Source organism: Paralichthys olivaceus, chromosome 16 (assembly GCF_024713975.1).
Source record: "Paralichthys olivaceus isolate ysfri-2021 chromosome 16, ASM2471397v2, whole genome shotgun sequence".
Taxonomy (NCBI): Eukaryota; Metazoa; Chordata; class Actinopteri; order Pleuronectiformes; family Paralichthyidae; genus Paralichthys; species Paralichthys olivaceus.
The window spans coordinates 20,151,668-20,170,837 of record NC_091108.1 but is presented as its reverse complement, the minus strand read 5'-3'; the positions used below and the strand labels follow the sequence as shown (position 1 = coordinate 20,170,837).

Genomic DNA, 19,170 nt, shown 5'->3' with positions numbered 1-19,170 from the left:
TTCTGCATTGCTCTCTGAGGGGTTATTTTTCACTTAGTTTCAACTTTTAATGGCCCGTTTCTCACCTAGTTATTGCAATGTGGTCTCTTTTCCTTAGGTATTGCAAATCAACTTGCAACCCATGACATGCTTTCTACATTCGTCACAGAGAAGGACAGAGATTTCCTTACAGAGTTCATTTAAATATAATCAACCCAAACCTGACATAGGAAATGCACGAAAACCACCTTAAACTACCCAAATCCCAATGCCGTCCCAGGATCCTTTGAGTTTGGGTCTAGGTAGTCATTGGGTAGTTAACGCAGGCAGCAACTGTATGTGTCATATACTAAAATGCATGCATGCATTGGATCTTTGCATGTTTTCTCAGTAACGTCTTGACCATCTCAGAATCAATCAGCTGTTCTGTTTTATAGAAATGCTTAAGGTGGAGGCTTTGATAGTACCATGCAGGACTGTGAAGGTGCTACAGCATAACCCTATCGCTTTCTTCTCGGCATTGCTTCCAATGTGTAGGACACAGTCTGAATCCCAATATGGTTCAGCTTTCACGAGAAGCAGTGCACTCTACTGTAAAATTAATGTCTTATATTTGTGGGCCATGAAACATTTAGTACGTTCAGAATTCATTCAACATTAATTCAGTATTCCTGCTTGTTTGTGTTTTTGAGCAGGCTTCTTCACTCTTTCCTCGCTCTTTAACTTTATAAACTTTAGTGGGTCGAACTTCCCCAGAACAGCTACAGCACTATTATACCAACACCCACACCCACCCACCTATATACACAAACATGTTTCTCTCCCTCCACTTTTTAAGCTCATAACTCTTCTGAGTTCTTTCTAAACTGACCACACTGGTGTAACCTGTTTTTGTGTTATTGGTTTATTTATAAGTCGACAGACTCTCTCCCTCTTTCTGGCTTCTAATTCTTTCAACTATACCTGATTAGTCAAGGGTTAAAAAGTCAGTCATTAGAAATCAGAATTCCTGTGCTGTATCTGCACTTTGCTGATTTACCATTATCCGAAATACATCTTATATAACTGCTGAGATGAGAAAATAATGCTCTAACATTTAGGATTGACTCCTCCAACAGTACTACAACAACTTGGACCTTCGGCAGACTTTTAATAACATAACTCAGAAATGTCATTGACAACCACTTTGTGCCGGACTGAAGTAACTTAACAGCTGTTGATCACATTACTCATAAGCACAACCTATACTCAGAGAAAAAGCTTCACTACTTTCTTCTATTATTATTATTATTATTATTATTATTATTTGTAGTAGTACTATTAGTATTATTATATGGCACAGTCTTCTGCCAAGAGGTTTAAATTCTCTAATAATAAAAGAAATACATTTTGTTGTGTCTGGTGAGAAAATGGGATCCCCTACCTTCATGTTTCTTTACAGATTGACTGACTGCTCTGCAATAAAAGAAACATTATTTCCTGCATAAAATTGAACGTATTATATACAGTGGAGTGTGTGATAGGCAGTAGCTGTACATGCACAACTGCTGTATAATAAGCTGTCTTCAACATGATGGGAGCTATTTTGATATCCAGTTCCCATTTCACTGAGAAACAGTCAGACATGATATTATAGCTGAAGGGGATGGTAATAATTTTGTTTCACAAGAAAAAGGTAAAAGAGGCAAGTTCACAGAAGCAGTGACATTAAAAATCCAGTATATGAAAGTGAGTCACAAAGTGCTAATACAATTAAGGTTTATTATGCAAGCCTGAGGACCTTTGTAAGAGATCATAACAACTTTTGAACTTAGTTATGGAGTGCCGGGTAATGGCATACATGCATCCCCCCATTGTCGGGTGCATCCTGTTTGCTTTAATTATCCTTGAGATGTGTCTATTGGTTGATTGGAGTCTAACTGTGGCAAGGTGAATTGATTGAACACAGTTTTTACGAAGGCACACGTGTGTGTATGTATAAGGTCCCACATATTGCACTGCTTGTCAGGAGAATAAACCAAGCCACAAGTCTTAGGGATGCTCTGTGGACCTCTGCGATTAAACTCTGCAATAAAATAGCAAGGCATAGATCATTTCAAGGGTGTAAAACCATTTTGAAAGCTTTCACTGCTCCCAGGAGCATAGTGGCATCAATACTTTTGAAATGGAGGAAGTTTGGAACCAGGACTTATTTTTATAGTTGGCTGTACAACCAGAGTAACCAGGGAAGAAGGGCTTTGGTCACATGATCAGGAATCGAACAATCATTAATAGAAGTCCACTACAGGGTTGGAAAAACCAGATGAAAGGATAATCATCTCTGCAGCACCCCATCAATCAGGCCTTGAAGGTACATTGGCGAGACAGGAAGTCACTTTGTGGTGCTGCTCCTCAACAGTGACGACAGGGAGAGTGGTCAGCAGTACAGGAAGGATGATTGCAGAGAGAGGTACCTGTTTCAAAGTGAACACATCTTAAAACTAGCTGAAATATACAACTAAGACAATAGCGTGTCTGCGAAACAAATTTCTCTACGTTCTTGACTGGTCCGGCCTGACCGCAGGATTATACCACACAGAACACTAAAGATGACTGTCACACTGGTTCGGATCAGTATATGAACTGAGCTGGAAACAATGCTGAATGGGATTCACTACAACATGGAAATGCTGCCACAGAGACTTCTATAAAGTATTAAGTACTGAATAAAGAGTCTGAATGTAAATAAGTTTGCATTGCATGTCACTGAGGATAGGTTGAATGGCAAATATGGAAGTTGTATCCATTTACAGTGAAGCACTTTTCTAGCCTTCAACTTATAGTACAGTTTTGCCATTCACACATTAATCCATCTAGTGCATATTTGTGTAGCACTTACTCTATCATATATCAATGCACTGCCAGCACAGACGTCATATTTAAAAAAAGTGTATATTGTGTATATTCTAGTATTAAATCTCTGCAGTACCTATTTAAGTGCTGCCAGTGATATTTTTGCAGATGTATGAGGAAAATTACACCAACCCACAGAAAATCAGACAGACAGCTGGAGACAGTCCTCAGAAAAAAATACAAAAAACACTGTTTGATTGGAAACTAGTAGGTTTGCAACTACTTAGAAGAACCGACTTCTGCTCGTCTCCTCCCTTACAAATGCTCATCATCATTTAATCAGATCTATAAGTCTTTAACAAATGCTCATCATCATTTAATCAGATCTATAAGTCTTTAACATCTGAGGCAAAGCGTCTAAAAAGAAAGTGTTTCTCCTGTGTTTTTAATTCATCTATTTTGCATACAGCTGTCTATGTGGGTCAGGTAATGGCTGCTCACACTGTAGACACAGTGTGAGGAGCCCTGAGCTTTATAAAGAGTATATTCAGTCAGTTAGTGAACTACTTAACCTAGCACAGTGGAAGTTAGAGGCATGCGAGTCAACATTGGAGGATTGAAAGTTTGCTGTAGGGCAACATCACCGGTGAACAAAATAGTAGAAAACTTGATTTTTCACATTCCCACCAAGAGATTTAAATATCTCTGAGAACTAATAATAAAATAGTTTCAATTTGAAAAAAAGTCCTCATCATTATCTGTTACAATAGAATTTGAATTTCCTTTGAAGATATGCGCTGCTCAAAAGCAATGAAGATCAATAAATGTTTTATTCAAAAGGAGGAAAATGAACAATGTATTTCTCTCTCTTGAGCTCTGGCTGCTGTATCGCATTTATTCATCTGTCATGAGACGGATAGAAGAAGTGAAATGGTCTTTTGGAAATTCTCTTGTGAGACTAAATGGAATTTGGTCAAAGCCCCTGTATTTATCATGCTGATGCTATAACGATGTGAAAGGGTGACTTTAATAGCCCAGGAAGAGACACGTAATGTGTCTGGTGTGTGCTGAAGGCGGTACAAAAAAGTGTATTGCTCCAAAAAAAAAGGATTTGGAATAAACATATTTCTTCTTAAAATATCAGACTGTGTTGATTCTGAGCCAATCAATATTTTGTATTGAGAATGGATTTCTGTGTAATGTGACAAACCCACAGAAAATTTGGACCCAGCATCCATTCTACTTAGCGCTGTGGAGCATTTATAATCATTCCAGTATAGCATGTTAGCTGGTTGTTGTGGCTTTACAGTCTACAAGTTTATCGATTCAGTTCAGTCCCATCACTCCCATAACAAAGCTAAAGGACCTTACATTCAGAAAGTGGACAGGAACACGGCTCAACAAGAATAGTAATGTTGCTTTGGATGCTGAACACGGAACTATTTGCTCGGCCATGTATAAACCAGGGTGATGACAAGTCAAGATTGTGTTTCAGGTTGTTTCACTACTATAGGCCTGATTTTCCTGTCAAAATCTAGTTTTACCTTTTTCTCTTAAAATATATTTGTTCATTGCACTTTGTCATTGCACTTTGAAGTGGTTATGTAAATTGATCTACTCATATTGAGGTGAATAGCTATCTGCTCACATCAAGCTAACAGAACAATATCATATGGGTCAACTTGTAAAACTATACAAAAAAGTGTGTTTGAGTTCTAATTTGTTCATTTAAACCAATGACTGTGTGTAAATATGAACAAAGAAGTGAGGCTGAAACATATTGATCGCCCCCTAGTGCCTGGATTGCAGTTAAGGTCATAAACCCTGCCACATTCATGTAAGCAGATGGAACACAGAGCAGACAAAAAGGTAAGTAAGTACAAAAAAAAGTCTGTTTCGATACTTCCTATCACACTGATGTATGTATAAGTGTTTGTTTTTCAGATAGAATTAGTTATTGGATGACTCCAAATGACATCTCCAGCCCAGGACGGCAGCACCAGAATCCACAGTATCATTGTTTTAACCCTTATCCAGCTCCTCCTGATCTAACAATGCTGATAAGGTCATTATGTTGATCATGTTGGTTAAGCATCGGAATCCCTGCATCAATGAGTGTAGGCATAGCCCTTCAGGAATTATTGCTATTGGGTTTATTCTTACGCATATGGACACATGTAAAACTGAGTTCCGCTTCTATTAAACCAGCTCTCCTGCTGGTGTAGGTGGAGCCAGTGGGAGTTAAGCTGCGTAACCAATTTTGCCCTCTTAAGCTGGGAATGCAGAGTGCGACTTTAGAAATGTTGTTAAATTCCACCTTAAACTGTACAAGTAAATTGTCTGGGATGGGAAACCTGAGCTCATGATTTACATGCTCACATTATACGGTCTGATTGTCTGACATGTTTTTGTCAGAGAAGAAGTTTGTTTGCTACCAGTGCGACTCAGGGAGAAACATGTTGCCATATATGTCATTCTGGGCTAAAACATGTTCATGCTGGTGGTCTAGAAGATGTGGGTATGGTTTGGCTGTTGTGCAGGAGAGAAAAACAAACGTGTACTGTATGTTTGGGGCTTTATTGTAAATTGATCACTAGCCCCCACCCTGATTACTCGACTGTGAGAACCCCTTTCTCACTCTTTTTCCTGTGCAATTGCTTCCAGCTATAAACTACATTTTGTCCCATTGTGTTTTTCCGTGACGTGCAGATTCAGTGAGGCAAAATGTGCTGATCTTGGGGGACTCAACTCGTATATGCTTTAACAGACGAAGGCCAATCAAATGTTTTGTACATGTCAGAAATTCATCTGACCGTCCGACGAGCAGTTGGAAGCATCTGATTGCTCCTCGTACCCCCTGTACACTGCACAACAAAAGACCACCAAACTGAAAAACAGTTTGACTCTAAAATTAGTTGCCTACTCTGAAACTGTGCCAAAAACAGGCTCAGATCACACAGTGTACGCCCGGCTAAAAGTTGTCACTATAGGGGTCCATAGACCACAAGCACTAAAAAAATCAGTTCACAAACAACATACCCAAATAATAAAAAAGAAAAAAATTATATATCCTAAGCTAAATGCCTGTCCTTCACTCAGCTGTGTCTGAAAAAGCCAGAGCAATAACACACTCCACTCACATAACAAGACTGCTGTGAGAGTGGGCACCATAATTATGCACTTTAAAATGTCTAAGTGTGAACAGAGCAGAGTGAGAGGGCAGAAGACTCATGAGGGCCTGATGTTGTGTGGAGAGTGGTTGCCCACAGTAAGACACACACACACACACACACACACACACACACACATTGTATGATGAGTGCAAGAAGAGACACACACTGTGATTGTCCAGAGACACAAATAAGTTAAGAGGGCATAATGTGTGTCAGTCTGCAGCACTTATATTAACTTGTCTGTGGTGATGTGTGTGTGTGGGCTGACAGCGTGCCACTGGCCATTAAGCACACTCAACACAGTCAGTTGAGAAAATGTCACACATGGTGAACATGGATAAAAGAAGAAGGGAAGCCCTTAGTCGCTCTGCACAGATATCACCAACTGTCAGTCAGGACGAGGCTCCAGTGAAAAGTGTGTGTTTGTGGGTGTGTGCGGGGGGGGTCCTTCCCTGCTGACACAAAGACCTGTGTGATGGCCTCAAACAAGCAGTGAGACAGCAGCTGATTTTTTTTTTTTCAGAGGTTTCCGGGAATGCTCTTGATAATGCACAAACAGCTGTTGGCTCTGCATGAAGGCCGCTGCGTGTGCCACATAAAGAGAGAGCGTGTACCAGACAGAGGAGGCGACAATACATCTCATCATATCCATCTCCTTTGAAATATCCTCCTGCAACATCAGGCTCTGGCTGACAATGACCATGACGTAGCAGAGGGGAAAAAAAGCAAGAGCTGTGCGTTATAGAAGTGTATCTGGGCTGCATTTCCTAAAAACAGACCACAGAGGTGAAATAGGAAGTGAGATAAGGTCCACGGAACCAGGCTATAGAACAGAGACTTTTTAATGTGACACTTATGAGAACTGGACACAGGAAACAAGACTATAAATACAATGAAGATTTCAGGGAAACAAATTCAATGAGCAGAAAAATCTAGTTCAAAAATCAAACAGGAAGCATAAAGATAGTTCAGGCAGGAAGTTGAGAAGATCATCACAGTCTGCTGAGATGAAGCATGCAGAAACCTGTTTCCAGCAGCTGAGCGGAGCAAACACTGTTCAGCAAGTAATAAAGTAAATAAATTATGACTCTGCAGACTATTTTAATGTCTGACAGCAAAAAGTTGTGACACCCTGTGAAGCATATGGATATGCAGGTCCCTTATTTTACTGAACACAGTGTGAGTCAGACGCTAACTACACAAATGCACTTGAAATGTTAGTAAGGAGTATGATTGGGCACTTTAAATTAATTAAATTTTCTCCAAATCAGTGTAAACGACTATCTGATTAGAAGCTATGTATTAAAATACAACAGAATATTGTCAGTGAAATCTTGAGTTGATCCGTAACCACACTTTTTTCGCCTTCTATTTTCCTGGAAGGAAATTTCTCTGAAGACATTAGCAATGTACAGGCTGATTAAAAAAACAGACAAAAGAATAGATTTTTAATAATCAAAGCACACTGTTTGTGTAAGTGTCATGGTTGAGTGTTCTGTCCTGTCTTCTCCTTTGTTTTTTCCCCTCCCTTGTGTCTCGGTGTTGTCTTTGTGTTTTGGTGGCCGTGGCTCGTCTCTCTCTGCTGAGCTGCACTCAACTGGACCCCCCCCCTGCATCTATTCTACCTCGTGAACGTCAGTACTTAAACCCCGGACCTCGCAGTCACTCTTCGCTGGATTTTTTCCCTCCACTCTGTGGTACGGTTGCTCTCTGACTCAGTTTTAGAATTTGCTACCTGAAACTTTTGATCTTGCCTCTCTTGTAACCTGTGCCTTTTCTCTTCTGCTCTCCAGTTCACATCCACTTGCTGCAGCCTGCTCACCTGCCTGCCAGCTCTCCAGTCTCCACTGCTCAGGAACTCAGACCACGCTGCAGCTCTTGCTTTCTTGTTGGAAAATAAATTATTTAGTTTTTTCACTAAAAACCGCATTGCCTGAGTCTGCGTTTGGGCCTTTTTCTTTATCGTAACAGCAAAGAGTGCTCTTCAGCGTGTGTCAACTGTTTTTTTTACATAGGAACAAATCCCAGATAAGAATGACAGAAGCGTCATTAAAAACTGCGCAGGTTAAACGTTTCTTTTTAAGAATGGTTGGGAGATGAAGCCCAATGTTTTCATCCTCTGGATGTAATAAGCTGATGTTTGTACAGTTTGATTTCGCCTGCCCACCCACAGTTAACTGTTAGGCCCTGAGGCTGTGGGGCTCACACACCCTCCAGCTCTGAATGAAACCAGGTGATTCCTGAATGTGGGCTCACCAGTGGGTTAGCAAGTTAGCATGCCAGATAACAAGCACTCACAGGAGACAGATTTGCATGTAGTCCCCTGTCTAAACCTGCCTGTTATGAATAGGGGGGTTCTCTTGGCCTGTGCTAATGCTCCAGAGCTACTTCAGAATGATTCTATTAGTTAGTGAGTCATTCTCAAACAGTATTTTATTGTTTGTGTTGGACATCATGTGCAGTTCAGTTAATCCTACCTGGTTTATCTGCAGTGAAGATTTTATAATCAGTGTTTTTTATAAAATGAAACAGAATTTGCTTTATTGATGTTCAAGGCCTGTATGTAAGTTTGATGATTTATTAAACTGCTGTTATGTTTTGATTTATTGTGTTTCGACTATTTCAGAGGTCTGTTAAGCAAGCAACACAATCTTGAGACCCAAGGTCATAATTGTTCCAAATAAAAGCTCTGTGGTTCAGCCTGATTAAAAAGCTTTACAGAAACAGCATCCGAAATAGTGATATAAAAATAATGAAATTATCAAAATTATATGGTGGTGATTTTGACCCGTGGTTTAACCCAGTTGCTAACCACGGCTGTATCCAAGGATATAGAAGAAGACATATTCAACTCTGTCCACAGACTGACTATTAGCACAGGCTGGCCACCTGTTTATTTAATCTTTAATATGAATAATAATGTAGCATGTGTCGTGGACTATTAACGATATACATTCGATGTATGAAGCCGATTAGATGAACTGTTCATGAGAGATATGTTCCAAAGACAAACAGACATTTTGTGAAAGTAGTAGGTGTACTAGATAAGATATTAGGTAAGAATTCTGTTGTTTTAACTGTTGCGAAACTGAAACGTCATATTGCCAAAATATAAGGTGATACTCAGCTGAAAGTTTTTATAATTATGTGTTCTAATAAATGATTGGTTGAAAAAAAGGGGAGTTAAAAGGGGCTTATCTTATAATAAAGGTCTTTAGGCGTGTGTGTGTATGTGCGTGTGCGTCTCAGCAGGCAGCTGCTGCTGAGACGCACTTGCACAAATTGTAATTATCACCTTGGAGGTCAGAAATACTCACCCACACTCTGCAGCGTAAAACATCTGATGCTTCAGACAGTTTTTCAGACAAGCACGTGTGAACACACCAACTTTTTAACAGGATCAAAAATACATCTGTGTTCCACAGTGTGCATTTCTGAACAAACACCCTAGAGATTATCACATTATTTACTGGGAAACTTTCAGATTTCACTTTTCAATATGAAGTTGTGTTTATCTACACCTCTAGAGGTTTTGGTCTGTGCTTATGTGTGGTGCAGTCAATAAATGTACAGACAAAGGCTTGAGGGGTAACAATTGATATTTGTCTGATGGAGGAATAGCTTTAAAAGAAAAAACAAATAAAAGCATTTTACAAGAATGTAGTGGTGTTGTGTTTAGCTCTGGCTAGAAATGAGTCACTTCATCATCATCATTAAGATCATTTACTGTGAAGCGTTTCAGCACGAAGCAGCAGGTGAACCAGCAGATGGTGGCTGCGCCTGTAGGTCAGACACTGAACAAACTGAGCTGATGATAAAACTAAAATTCTCTTCTGCATCTTCTAAATAAATCTTATGCATTATCCTCCATTTATAGATAGAAGAATATTACAAACCCACAGTTTATTATAACCATGCAACAACTGCCAGAGTTGAATAAGCTGAAGAGATGTCAACAACACTAAGCCTAATAAGATCCATAATGGGCATTGTATTAGACTATACAATGACTTTTGTGTTGTCAGTGACTTGGACTATTAGACTAATGTGCAGATCTGCTGTCTTTCCTGGTTATCTCATTCCCAAAATGTGTCAATCAAGATAATCGACTGGGAGTTTGCATCAGGCCATTACCATTTTTCATTTCTGTGGCTGATACAATAATAGCAGATTGACAAAAGGACACGAGAACACAGCATTTTATGAAATAACTTTAAAGTAATTTGCTAATTGACGGGGAAAATGGTGTTAAATGAAAACTAAATAAATTATGACAATATTCACAACAAGAGACTGTAACTGAAGATCTACTATGTGATATATGGATGTTAAATCATGTTTAACATGGACAGTTTGATTTTATTAATGAAGGCAGCTTTTGCAGCGTAGGTCTGCATTAAAATTGAGTTCAGCTACATAACAAGAGTACAGTAGTGTTAGATGCTGTGCTGTGTTCTCTCTCCTCTCTCTCCAGTGTCCATTCAGGTGCCTCCCTTTTCCCTGTAGCTGCAGTGTGAGTGTGCAAGACTGGACACAATCACCAATCAAGGCCACGGTGGTTAAGAGGCAGAGAGAAGCAGCCAGCCCCAGTGGGCCAAGTGACAGCATTTGAGTTGTGTGTGTGTTAAATGTGGTGATCTCTTTCTTGTGTGCTGGTGTTGATAGTGTGAACATTTAGTTTGTGTTAGGTTGTGGTGTTGAGTTTTCTTGTTACTGTTGTTGGTCAGTGTCACTTTCCTTTTTAGAAAGTTGTTTTCAGTTCTTTATGAATAAAGTACTCTTTTTGTTTCTTCATGAGTTGGCCTCAATACTCTTTCCCTGGGTTATTTACACTCTTACTCCCCTCATCCCCTGGACTTAAAGCAGTGAATGTAACAAATAGCATAACATGTTATAGAAAAAGATCATCCACTCACTTCTACTTACAAACAAACAGTCAAACTTACATTTAAATCACATGTACATATGATGTGTATATGTATATTAAAGAGTTTCTGTATGTTTTAATGTGATTTTACTCAAAAACATAATTACTAATTTCCATGATAATTTAAGAATCAAAATAATGGACACATAATTATACATTTGCCCATTTCCAACAACATTGACTATAAAAGTCATATTCCAAGACTATTCATTTCAAAACTAGTTTAGGTATATAATGGGAGCAAAGAGTTTTTAATGAAGAAGGTATTTATAATTATTTGGAACCACTGACTCATACTATTCATGTTGCAAATGTTGAGGATGAATAAAATGCTGCAGCCTAAGCAGTGGGTCCAACATTTAGATCTTTCCTGACCTTAAAATTGATTTTGTTTGTTGGTGCACTGGTGGGAAGAGAGAACAACCCTACACGTGTGAACTGAGGCACAAACAGGTGGAACATACTAAGTGAGTTGTTGGTATTTTGGTGAGAAATGTGTCTCAGTTTGATGTGGAGCAACATTACACTGCTGACGTTTTCACAATTTTATCAAGAAAGGCAAAATCAACACACAGATAAAAAAGTAGAACTGTTTAGATCACAATTAAAAGAATCATTACTGTGTGAAAGTAAAGCAGGAAGACAGTAAATCAGTCGACATCCATTGGTGGAGAAATGACCTGATGGCCTTCTTTAAGTCACCACAGGGAGTTGTGCCATGGCAGAACACCACAGTTTGTTGTGGCCAACTCCATCAGCAAATTGTTGATGTATTGTTTGTATGAAAGTGCACAATACAAGGTGCAAAGGTATTGATTCATGATCTTCATGTCATCATGCCCAGGTACAGAGATTGAAAGAGATATATCTATGTACAGAGAGTACAGTAGTGTTAGATGCTGTGCTGTGTTCTCTCTCCTCTCTCTCCAGTGTCCATTCAGGTGCCTCCCTTTTCCCTGTAGCTGCAGTGTGAGTGTGCAAGACTGGACACAATCACCAATCAAGGCCACGGTGGTTAAGAGGCAGAGAGAAGCAGCCAGCCCCAGTGGGCCAAGTGACAGCATTTGAGTTGTGTGTGTGTGTTAAATTTAGTGATCTCTTTCTTGTGTGCTGGTGTTGATAGTGTGAACATTTAGTTTGTGTTAGGTTGTGGTGTTGAGTTTTCTTGTTACTGCTGTTGGTCAGTGTCACTTTCCTTTTTAGAAAGTTATTTTCAGTTCTTTATTAATAAAGTACTCTTTTTGTTTCTTCATGAGTTGGCCTCAATACTCTTTCCCTGGGTTATTTACACTGTTACTCCCCTCATCCCCTGGACTTAAAGCAGTGAATGTAACAAATAGCATAACATGTTATAGAAAAAGATCATCCACTCACTTCTACTTACAAACAAACAGTCAATCTAACATTTAAAATCACATGTACATATGATGTGTATATGTATATTAAAGAGTTTCTGTATGTTTTAATGTGATTTTACCCCAAAACATAATTACTAATTTCCATGATAATTTAAGAATCAAAATAATGGCGACATAAAGATACATTTGTCCATTTCCAACAATATTGACCAAAATAAGTCATATTCCAAGACTATTCATTTCAAAACTAGTTTAGGTTCCAAACAATTATAAATACCTTCTTCATTAAAAACACTCTCCTCCCATTATAAACCTAATGTGTCATACTATTCATGTTGCAAATGTTGAGGATGAATAAAATTCTGCAGCCTAAGCAGTGGGTCCAACATTTAGATCTTTCCTGACCTTAAAATTGACTTTGTTTGTTGGTGCACTGGTGGGACGAGAGAACAACCCTACACGTGTGAACTGAGGCACAAACAGGTGGAACATACTAAGTGAGTTGTTGGTATTTTGGTGAGAAATGTGTCTCAGTTTGATGTGGAGCAACATCACACTGCTGACGTTTTCACAATTTTATCAAGAAAGGCAAAATCAACACACAGATAAAGAAGTAGAAGTGTTTAGATCACAAGTAAAAAGATTCATTACTGTGTGAAAGTAAAGCAGGAAGACAGTAAATCAGTTGACCTCCATTGGTGGAGAAATGACCTGATGACCTTCTTTAAATCACCACAGGGAATCGTGCCATGGCAGAACACCACAGTTTGTTGTGGCCAACTCCACCAGCAAATTGTTGATGTAAAATAAATCACACGTCACAACCCTGTAAATAAATTGTGTAATTCATGAACCAATCACAAATGAATCATTGTTACTTATTTGTATGAAAGTGCACAATACAAGGTGCAAAGGTATTGATTCATGATCTTCATTGTCATCATGCCCAGGTACAGGGATTGAAAGAGATATATCTATGTACAGTAGTGTTAGGTGCTGTGTTGTGTGTTCTCTCTCTCTCTCTCCAGTGTCCATTCAGGTGCCTCCCTTTTCCCTGTAGCTGCAGTGTGAGTGTGCAAGACTGGACACAATCACCAATCAAGGCCACGGTGGTTAAGAGGCAGAGAGAAGCAGCCAGCCCCAGTGGGCCAAGTGACAGCATTTGAGTTGTGTGTGTGTGTGTTAAATTTAGTGATCTCTTTCTTGTGTGCTGGTGTTGATAGTGTGAACATTTAGTTTGTGTTAGGTTGTGGTGTTGAGTTTTCTTGTTACTGTTGTTGGTCAGTGTCACTTTCCTTTTTAGAAAGTTGTTTTCAGTTCTTTATGAATAAAGTACTCTTTTTGTTTCTTCATGAGTTGGCCTCAATACTCTTTCCCTGGGTTATTTACTCTGTTACTCCCCTCATCCCCTGGACTTAAAGCAGTGAATGTAACAAATAGCATAACATGTTATAGAAAAAGATCATCCACTCACTTCTACTTACAAACAGTCAATTTAACATTTAAAATCACATGTACATATGACGTGTATATGTATATTAAAGAGTTTCTGTATGTTTTAATGTGATTTTACCCCAAAACATAATTACTAATTTCCATGATAATTTAAGAATCAAAATAATGGTGACATAATGATACATTTGCCCATTTCCAACAACATTGACTATAAAAGTCATATTCCAAGACTATTCATTTCAAAACTAGTTTGGGTATATAATGGGAGGAAAGAGTTTTTAATGAAGAAGGTATTTATAATTATTTGGAACCACTGACTCATACTATTCATGTTGCAAATGTTGAAGATGAATACAATTCTGCAGCTTAAGCACTGGGTCCAACATTTAGATCTTTCCTGACCTTAAAATTGATTTTGTTTGTTGGTGCACTGGTGGGAAGAGAGAACAACCCTACACGTGTGAACTGAGGCACAAACAGGTGGAACATACTAAGTGAGTTGTTGGTATTTTGGTGAGAAATGTGTCTCAGTTTGATGTGGAGCAACATCACACTGCTGACGTTTTCACAATTTTATCAAGAAAGGCAAAATGAACACACAGATAAAGAAGTAGAAGTGTTTAGATCACAATTAAAAGATTCATTACTGTGTGAAAGTAAAGCAGGAAGACAGTAAATCAGTCGACATCCATTGGTGGAGAAATGACCTGATGGCCTTCTTTAAGTCACCACAGGGAGTTGTGCCATGGCAGAACGCCACAGTTTGTTGTGGCCAACTCCATCAGCAAATTGTTGATGTATTGTTTGTATGAAAGTGCACAATACAAGGTGCAAAGGTATTGATTCATGATCATTATTGTCATCATGCCCAGGTACAGAGATTGAAAGAGGATTGCCGTGCTGACGTATTGCGGTGAGCGTATTGCGTTTTGTGTCACTTCCGGTGTTAGCTACTGTGTGTCGTACCGATCTCTTCTCCTCTTCATCTCTCCCTTTTCCCTTTCACATCTTAATCATTTAAGCTAATTTGAAGTTACTTTCATAGTGGTGCTATCTTGACTTGTCGCTCATACACCCCCTTGTCTCAGCTCTCTCCTGCTCAGTGTGCTTGATGTACAGTCACTCCTCTGCCTCCTTTAGCGATAACGATACATGTGTAAAATGTAGCTTATTTGCCAGGATGGAGGCGAGGATGAGCCTTTTAGAGTCGCGGCTCTGCACCATGGAGAGTAGATCGTGTAGCGATGTAGTTAGCCAGTAGCTGGTGCGAGCCACATAGCTGTAGCTTCTCCAGCCCCCCCCAGCAGTTCCCGAGCAGCCGGGAAGACAGGTCGGCTGGGTGACTGTGCGAAACAAGAAGCGTAGCCCTAAACCGAAGCCCCAGGTTCACCACCAACCTGTTCACGTGTCTAAAAGATTTTCCCCACTCAGCGACACACCTGCTGAGGAGCAAACTCTGATTATTGTCGACTCTATTCTAATGAACGTGAAGTTAGCGACACCAGCGACCACAGTTAAATGTATTCCTGGGGCCAGAGCGGGCGACGTAGAGTCCTATATAAAACTGCTGGCTAAGGGTAAGCGTAAGTACAGTAAGATTATTATTCACGTCGGCAGTAATGACCTCCGACTATGTCAGTCGGAGATCACAAAAATCAATATTGATTCGGTGTGTACATATGCAAAGACAATGTCGGACTCCGTAATTTTCTCTGGACCCCTGCCTAATGTTTCCAGTGATGACATGTTTAGCCGCACGTCATCCTTTCACCGCTGGCTGTCGAGGTGGTGTCCAGATAACAACGTGGGCTTCGTTAACAATTGGAGAACTTTTGGGGGGAAACCTGGTCTGATTAGGAGAGACTGTATTCATCCCACTTGGGATGGAGCAGCTCTCATATCTAGAAACATGACAACGTTTGTTAGAAAGTCCACACCGTGACGATCCAGAGTTGAGACCAGGAGGCAGAGTCGCAGTCCTACACGCTTCTCTGCGCTTCTATTCAAACAGTCACCATCACAATATCCTATTGTGGAGGTGAAGGGGCGGAGAGAGCACCTTCACCTGCACCACAGAGGATCAATCAGCACAGGTGAGAGCTGTTAGCTGATTGATCCTCAGACTTTGAAAGGGGGCAGCAGAGCTGCCTCGAGAGGACGCACTAAGAACAAACACTGGAGAAGGACACACTGGGAGAGAGACTTGGAAAAGCTGAAGGTCCAGCAGAAAGTGCTGGACCATTTAAGTTCCGTGTTTTGTATTTTCTGTGGGGAGAGTAATAAAAGATGTTGCTGAGCAAGAAATGGTTGGACTGGTTTGTCTCTGGCTGTCGTGAGGGGAACCCCGTGGCGTGGTCGAATGCCACACCTATATAGAAACTGTGTCTGCCACCCGACCACCTAATTTCTTTAAATCAAAAGTACACAGGAGAGGGGTGATACATTCAAACCTAGTCAAAATTAACACAGCCAAAACATCAGCTAAAAACATAACTATAAAATGCGCTTTATTAAATATCAGGTCACTAAATTCAAAATCTTTACTAATAAATGATCTCATTACTGATAATCAAATAGATTTATTATGCTTAACCGAAACTTGGCTACAAGACGGAGAATATGTAGGTTTAAATGAAGCGACGCCCCCAACCCACTCTAATACTCACATTCCTTGGAACACAGGCAGAGGTGGAGGGGTGCAGCAATCTTTAAATCTGATCTATCTATCAACCCCAGACCAAAAGAGAGTTATAACTCTTTCGAAAATCTTAGAACCAGCCTCATCCACCCAAGCCTGACGTCACATAAACCAATTAATATAGTCATCGTATATCGTCCACCCGCCCCTTACTCTGAATTCTCTGAATTTTCATCAGAACTAGTTCTTAAAACAGATCAGATCATTATAGCCGGTGATTTCAATATTCATGTAGATGTTGCCAATGACAGCTTTAGTTCAGCATTTAAATCAATAATAGACTCGATTGGTTTCACTCAACATGTGAATCAACCAACCCACTGCCTGAATCACACTCTTGATCTTGTCCTGACATATGGCATTGACATAGAAAATATGACAATATTCCAACAGAACCCGCTTCTGAATTGTTAATTACGTCAATTCTGGACGGAAATTCTATTATAGTCGATGTTTATCCGACAAAACTGTTCACAAATTTAAAGAACTGCTCCCCTCCTCACTTCCCTCTCAGCCATGTGTCAGTACAATACAAGATTATCAAAACCTTACTCCCACACTAGGTGATAACTTTGTAAATAGTACTGCAGCCTCACTTAAAACAGCACTTCAAGCTGTCACCCCATTAAAAAAGAAGAAAGTAAGTCAGAGGAGATTAGCTCCGTGGTATAATTCCCAAACGCGTGTTCTAAAACAGACATCGCGGAAGCTAGAAAGGAAGTGGCATTCCACCAATTGCGGAAGCTAGAAAGGAAGTGGCATTCCACCAATCGCCAAGACTTCCACCTAGCCTGGAAGAATAGCCTTATAAATTACAAAAAAGCACTTAGAAATGCCCAAACCTCTTATTATTCATTACTAATAGAAGAAAATAGGAACAACCCCAGGTTCCTCTTCAGCACACGTAGATATATCGATATATTCAAGATTCACGGGTTTATTGTCATCTGCACAACAATTACATTTAGCAGTTGCTGGCATCAGGCATGCACACACACACATAACATACAAATAGCCTTTGCACATTGAACAGGTCCATGAGCCCATTGTGCACAGTGAACCAATTTTTTTTTCAATAATGTAGCATCATGACTTTCAGTGGATAATCCAGACCCATTTAAAAACATACAACAACATGTTTTAATTTAAAAACTAAGTTGTATTCTCAGAACATTTCATAAGACTCACTTTTCTTCTGTTTGGGTTGTTGGCGTGGCAACCCACTTTAAAGTCATCAGTGTCACCTTGCTTATAGACCCACTTTAAAGTCATCAGTGTCACCTTGCTTATAGACCCACTTTAAAGTCATCAGTGTCACCTTGCTTTCAGACACAAACAATAAAGAGCAAGTGTTCATTCCTCTGTGAATATTTGATTGGACAGATCAACTGGACTTGGTTGACTTAATTCACAAGTCTTTGTAAAAGTGTTGGATTAATATTCATCATTTTTGGCACTTGACATCTTTAACCATCACAGGGAGCAGAGACTTGACAGAGATGTATCCTGTTGATTCCCATCAAACACCCAGTCCTGTGGCTGAGGAACCCACTGTGGAGGCTCGCAGGGTTAGAGGAAGGAAGAGGAAGGACAGAGAAGATGCAGAGGAAAAAGGAAAGAAGAGGAGGAGGAGCAGTGAGCCGACTGAGACGTGTGAGGCCTCAGGAGACCTAGCAAGAGCTAAGTTCCTGGATAAATACTGGGAGTATGATCAGCTTGGCGAAGGAGGTTTCGGAGCCGTTTTTGCTGGCTTCCGCAGAGAAGATTGTTTCCCAGTAGCCATCAAACACATACAGGACAAACATTGCCTCCCACCATTGTGCCTACATGGGAAGGAGCTCCCTGCAGAGGTGGCCGTAATGTTAAAATTAGCAGAAGAAAAAGATGACTCTGCAGGGATGTCAGCACCAATACAATTGCTGGACTGGTATGACCTGAGCAACGAGTTGATACTGGTGCTGGAGAGACCTGAATGTGCCTCGGACCTTGCTGACCACACAGCTGTAAACGGAGGGTCTCTACAGGAGTGGGAGGCCAAGAACATTATGAGACAGCTGGTGGACGCTGCTATTGGGCTGGAGAAGAGGCACATCTTTCACTCCGACCTGAAACTGCAGAATATCTTGATTGATATTGGCGAAATTTCCCCATGTGTCCGCCTCATTGATTTTGGACTGAGTGAAATTGTACAAAAAGATACAGTTATCACCAGATTCCGTGGCACCCGTAGACACATGCCTCCAGAGTGGTACTACCATTCTGAACACATGCCTGGTCCAACCACCGTATGGCAGCTTGGGATTGTCCTCTATGACATGCTTCACAAAAGTGTTTTTACTACCAGAGGATTTCTCAATAAGAAGCTGAAAATATCCTCTGGACTGTCCACAGATTGCAAGCATTTCCTTCGACTGTGTTTGAAGATGGCCCAGGCGAGGCGCCCGACCCTGACGGAGCTCCAGTGTCACCCATGGCTGACAAATCGCACCTCCTGACTCCTCTGACCCCATCCACGGCCAGGATTCAGCATCATGCTCTGGGGATGCCTCTCTGCTACTGGGACTGGGAGACAAGTCAGGATAGAGCTGGATGCAGAACAATATAGAGCAATGATAAAAACTCCAGTCAGTGATTAAAAACGCCTCAATAATGACAAACCCCACAGGAGGATCAAGTGGTCTTAACGCTGATTGACAGACTAATCAGTGACATCATTCTCTCCGGGGGGACGTTGGCTCCAAGACATCT

The 19,170-nt window shown here is 40.3% G+C and overlaps 2 protein-coding genes across 2 annotated transcripts; both read left to right on the top strand.

The window, feature by feature from the left end:
• The first annotated feature begins 14,434 nt into the window (after nucleotides 1-14,434).
• On the top strand, nucleotides 14,435-16,546 carry LOC138405148 (uncharacterized). Its single transcript, XM_069511670.1, is given in 2 exon segments — nucleotides 14,435-14,485; nucleotides 14,770-16,546. Coding segments are annotated over 2 exon segments (948 nt in total). The 3' UTR covers nucleotides 15,667-16,546.
• Nucleotides 16,547-17,921: 1,375 nt separating this feature from the next.
• LOC138405147 (serine/threonine-protein kinase pim-1-like) lies at nucleotides 17,922-18,917 on the top strand. Its single transcript, XM_069511669.1, has one exon. The coding sequence runs from the start codon at nucleotides 17,922-17,924 to the stop codon at nucleotides 18,915-18,917; it is 996 nt and encodes a 331-aa protein (XP_069367770.1).
• Nucleotides 18,918-19,170: the final 253 nt, after the last annotated feature.

What these genes read in the sequence shown, in the direction of transcription:
- LOC138405147 (XM_069511669.1), top strand. Translation starts at nt 17,922, where the DNA reads ATGTATCCTGTTGATTCCCATCAAACACCCAGTCCTGTGGCTGAGGAA.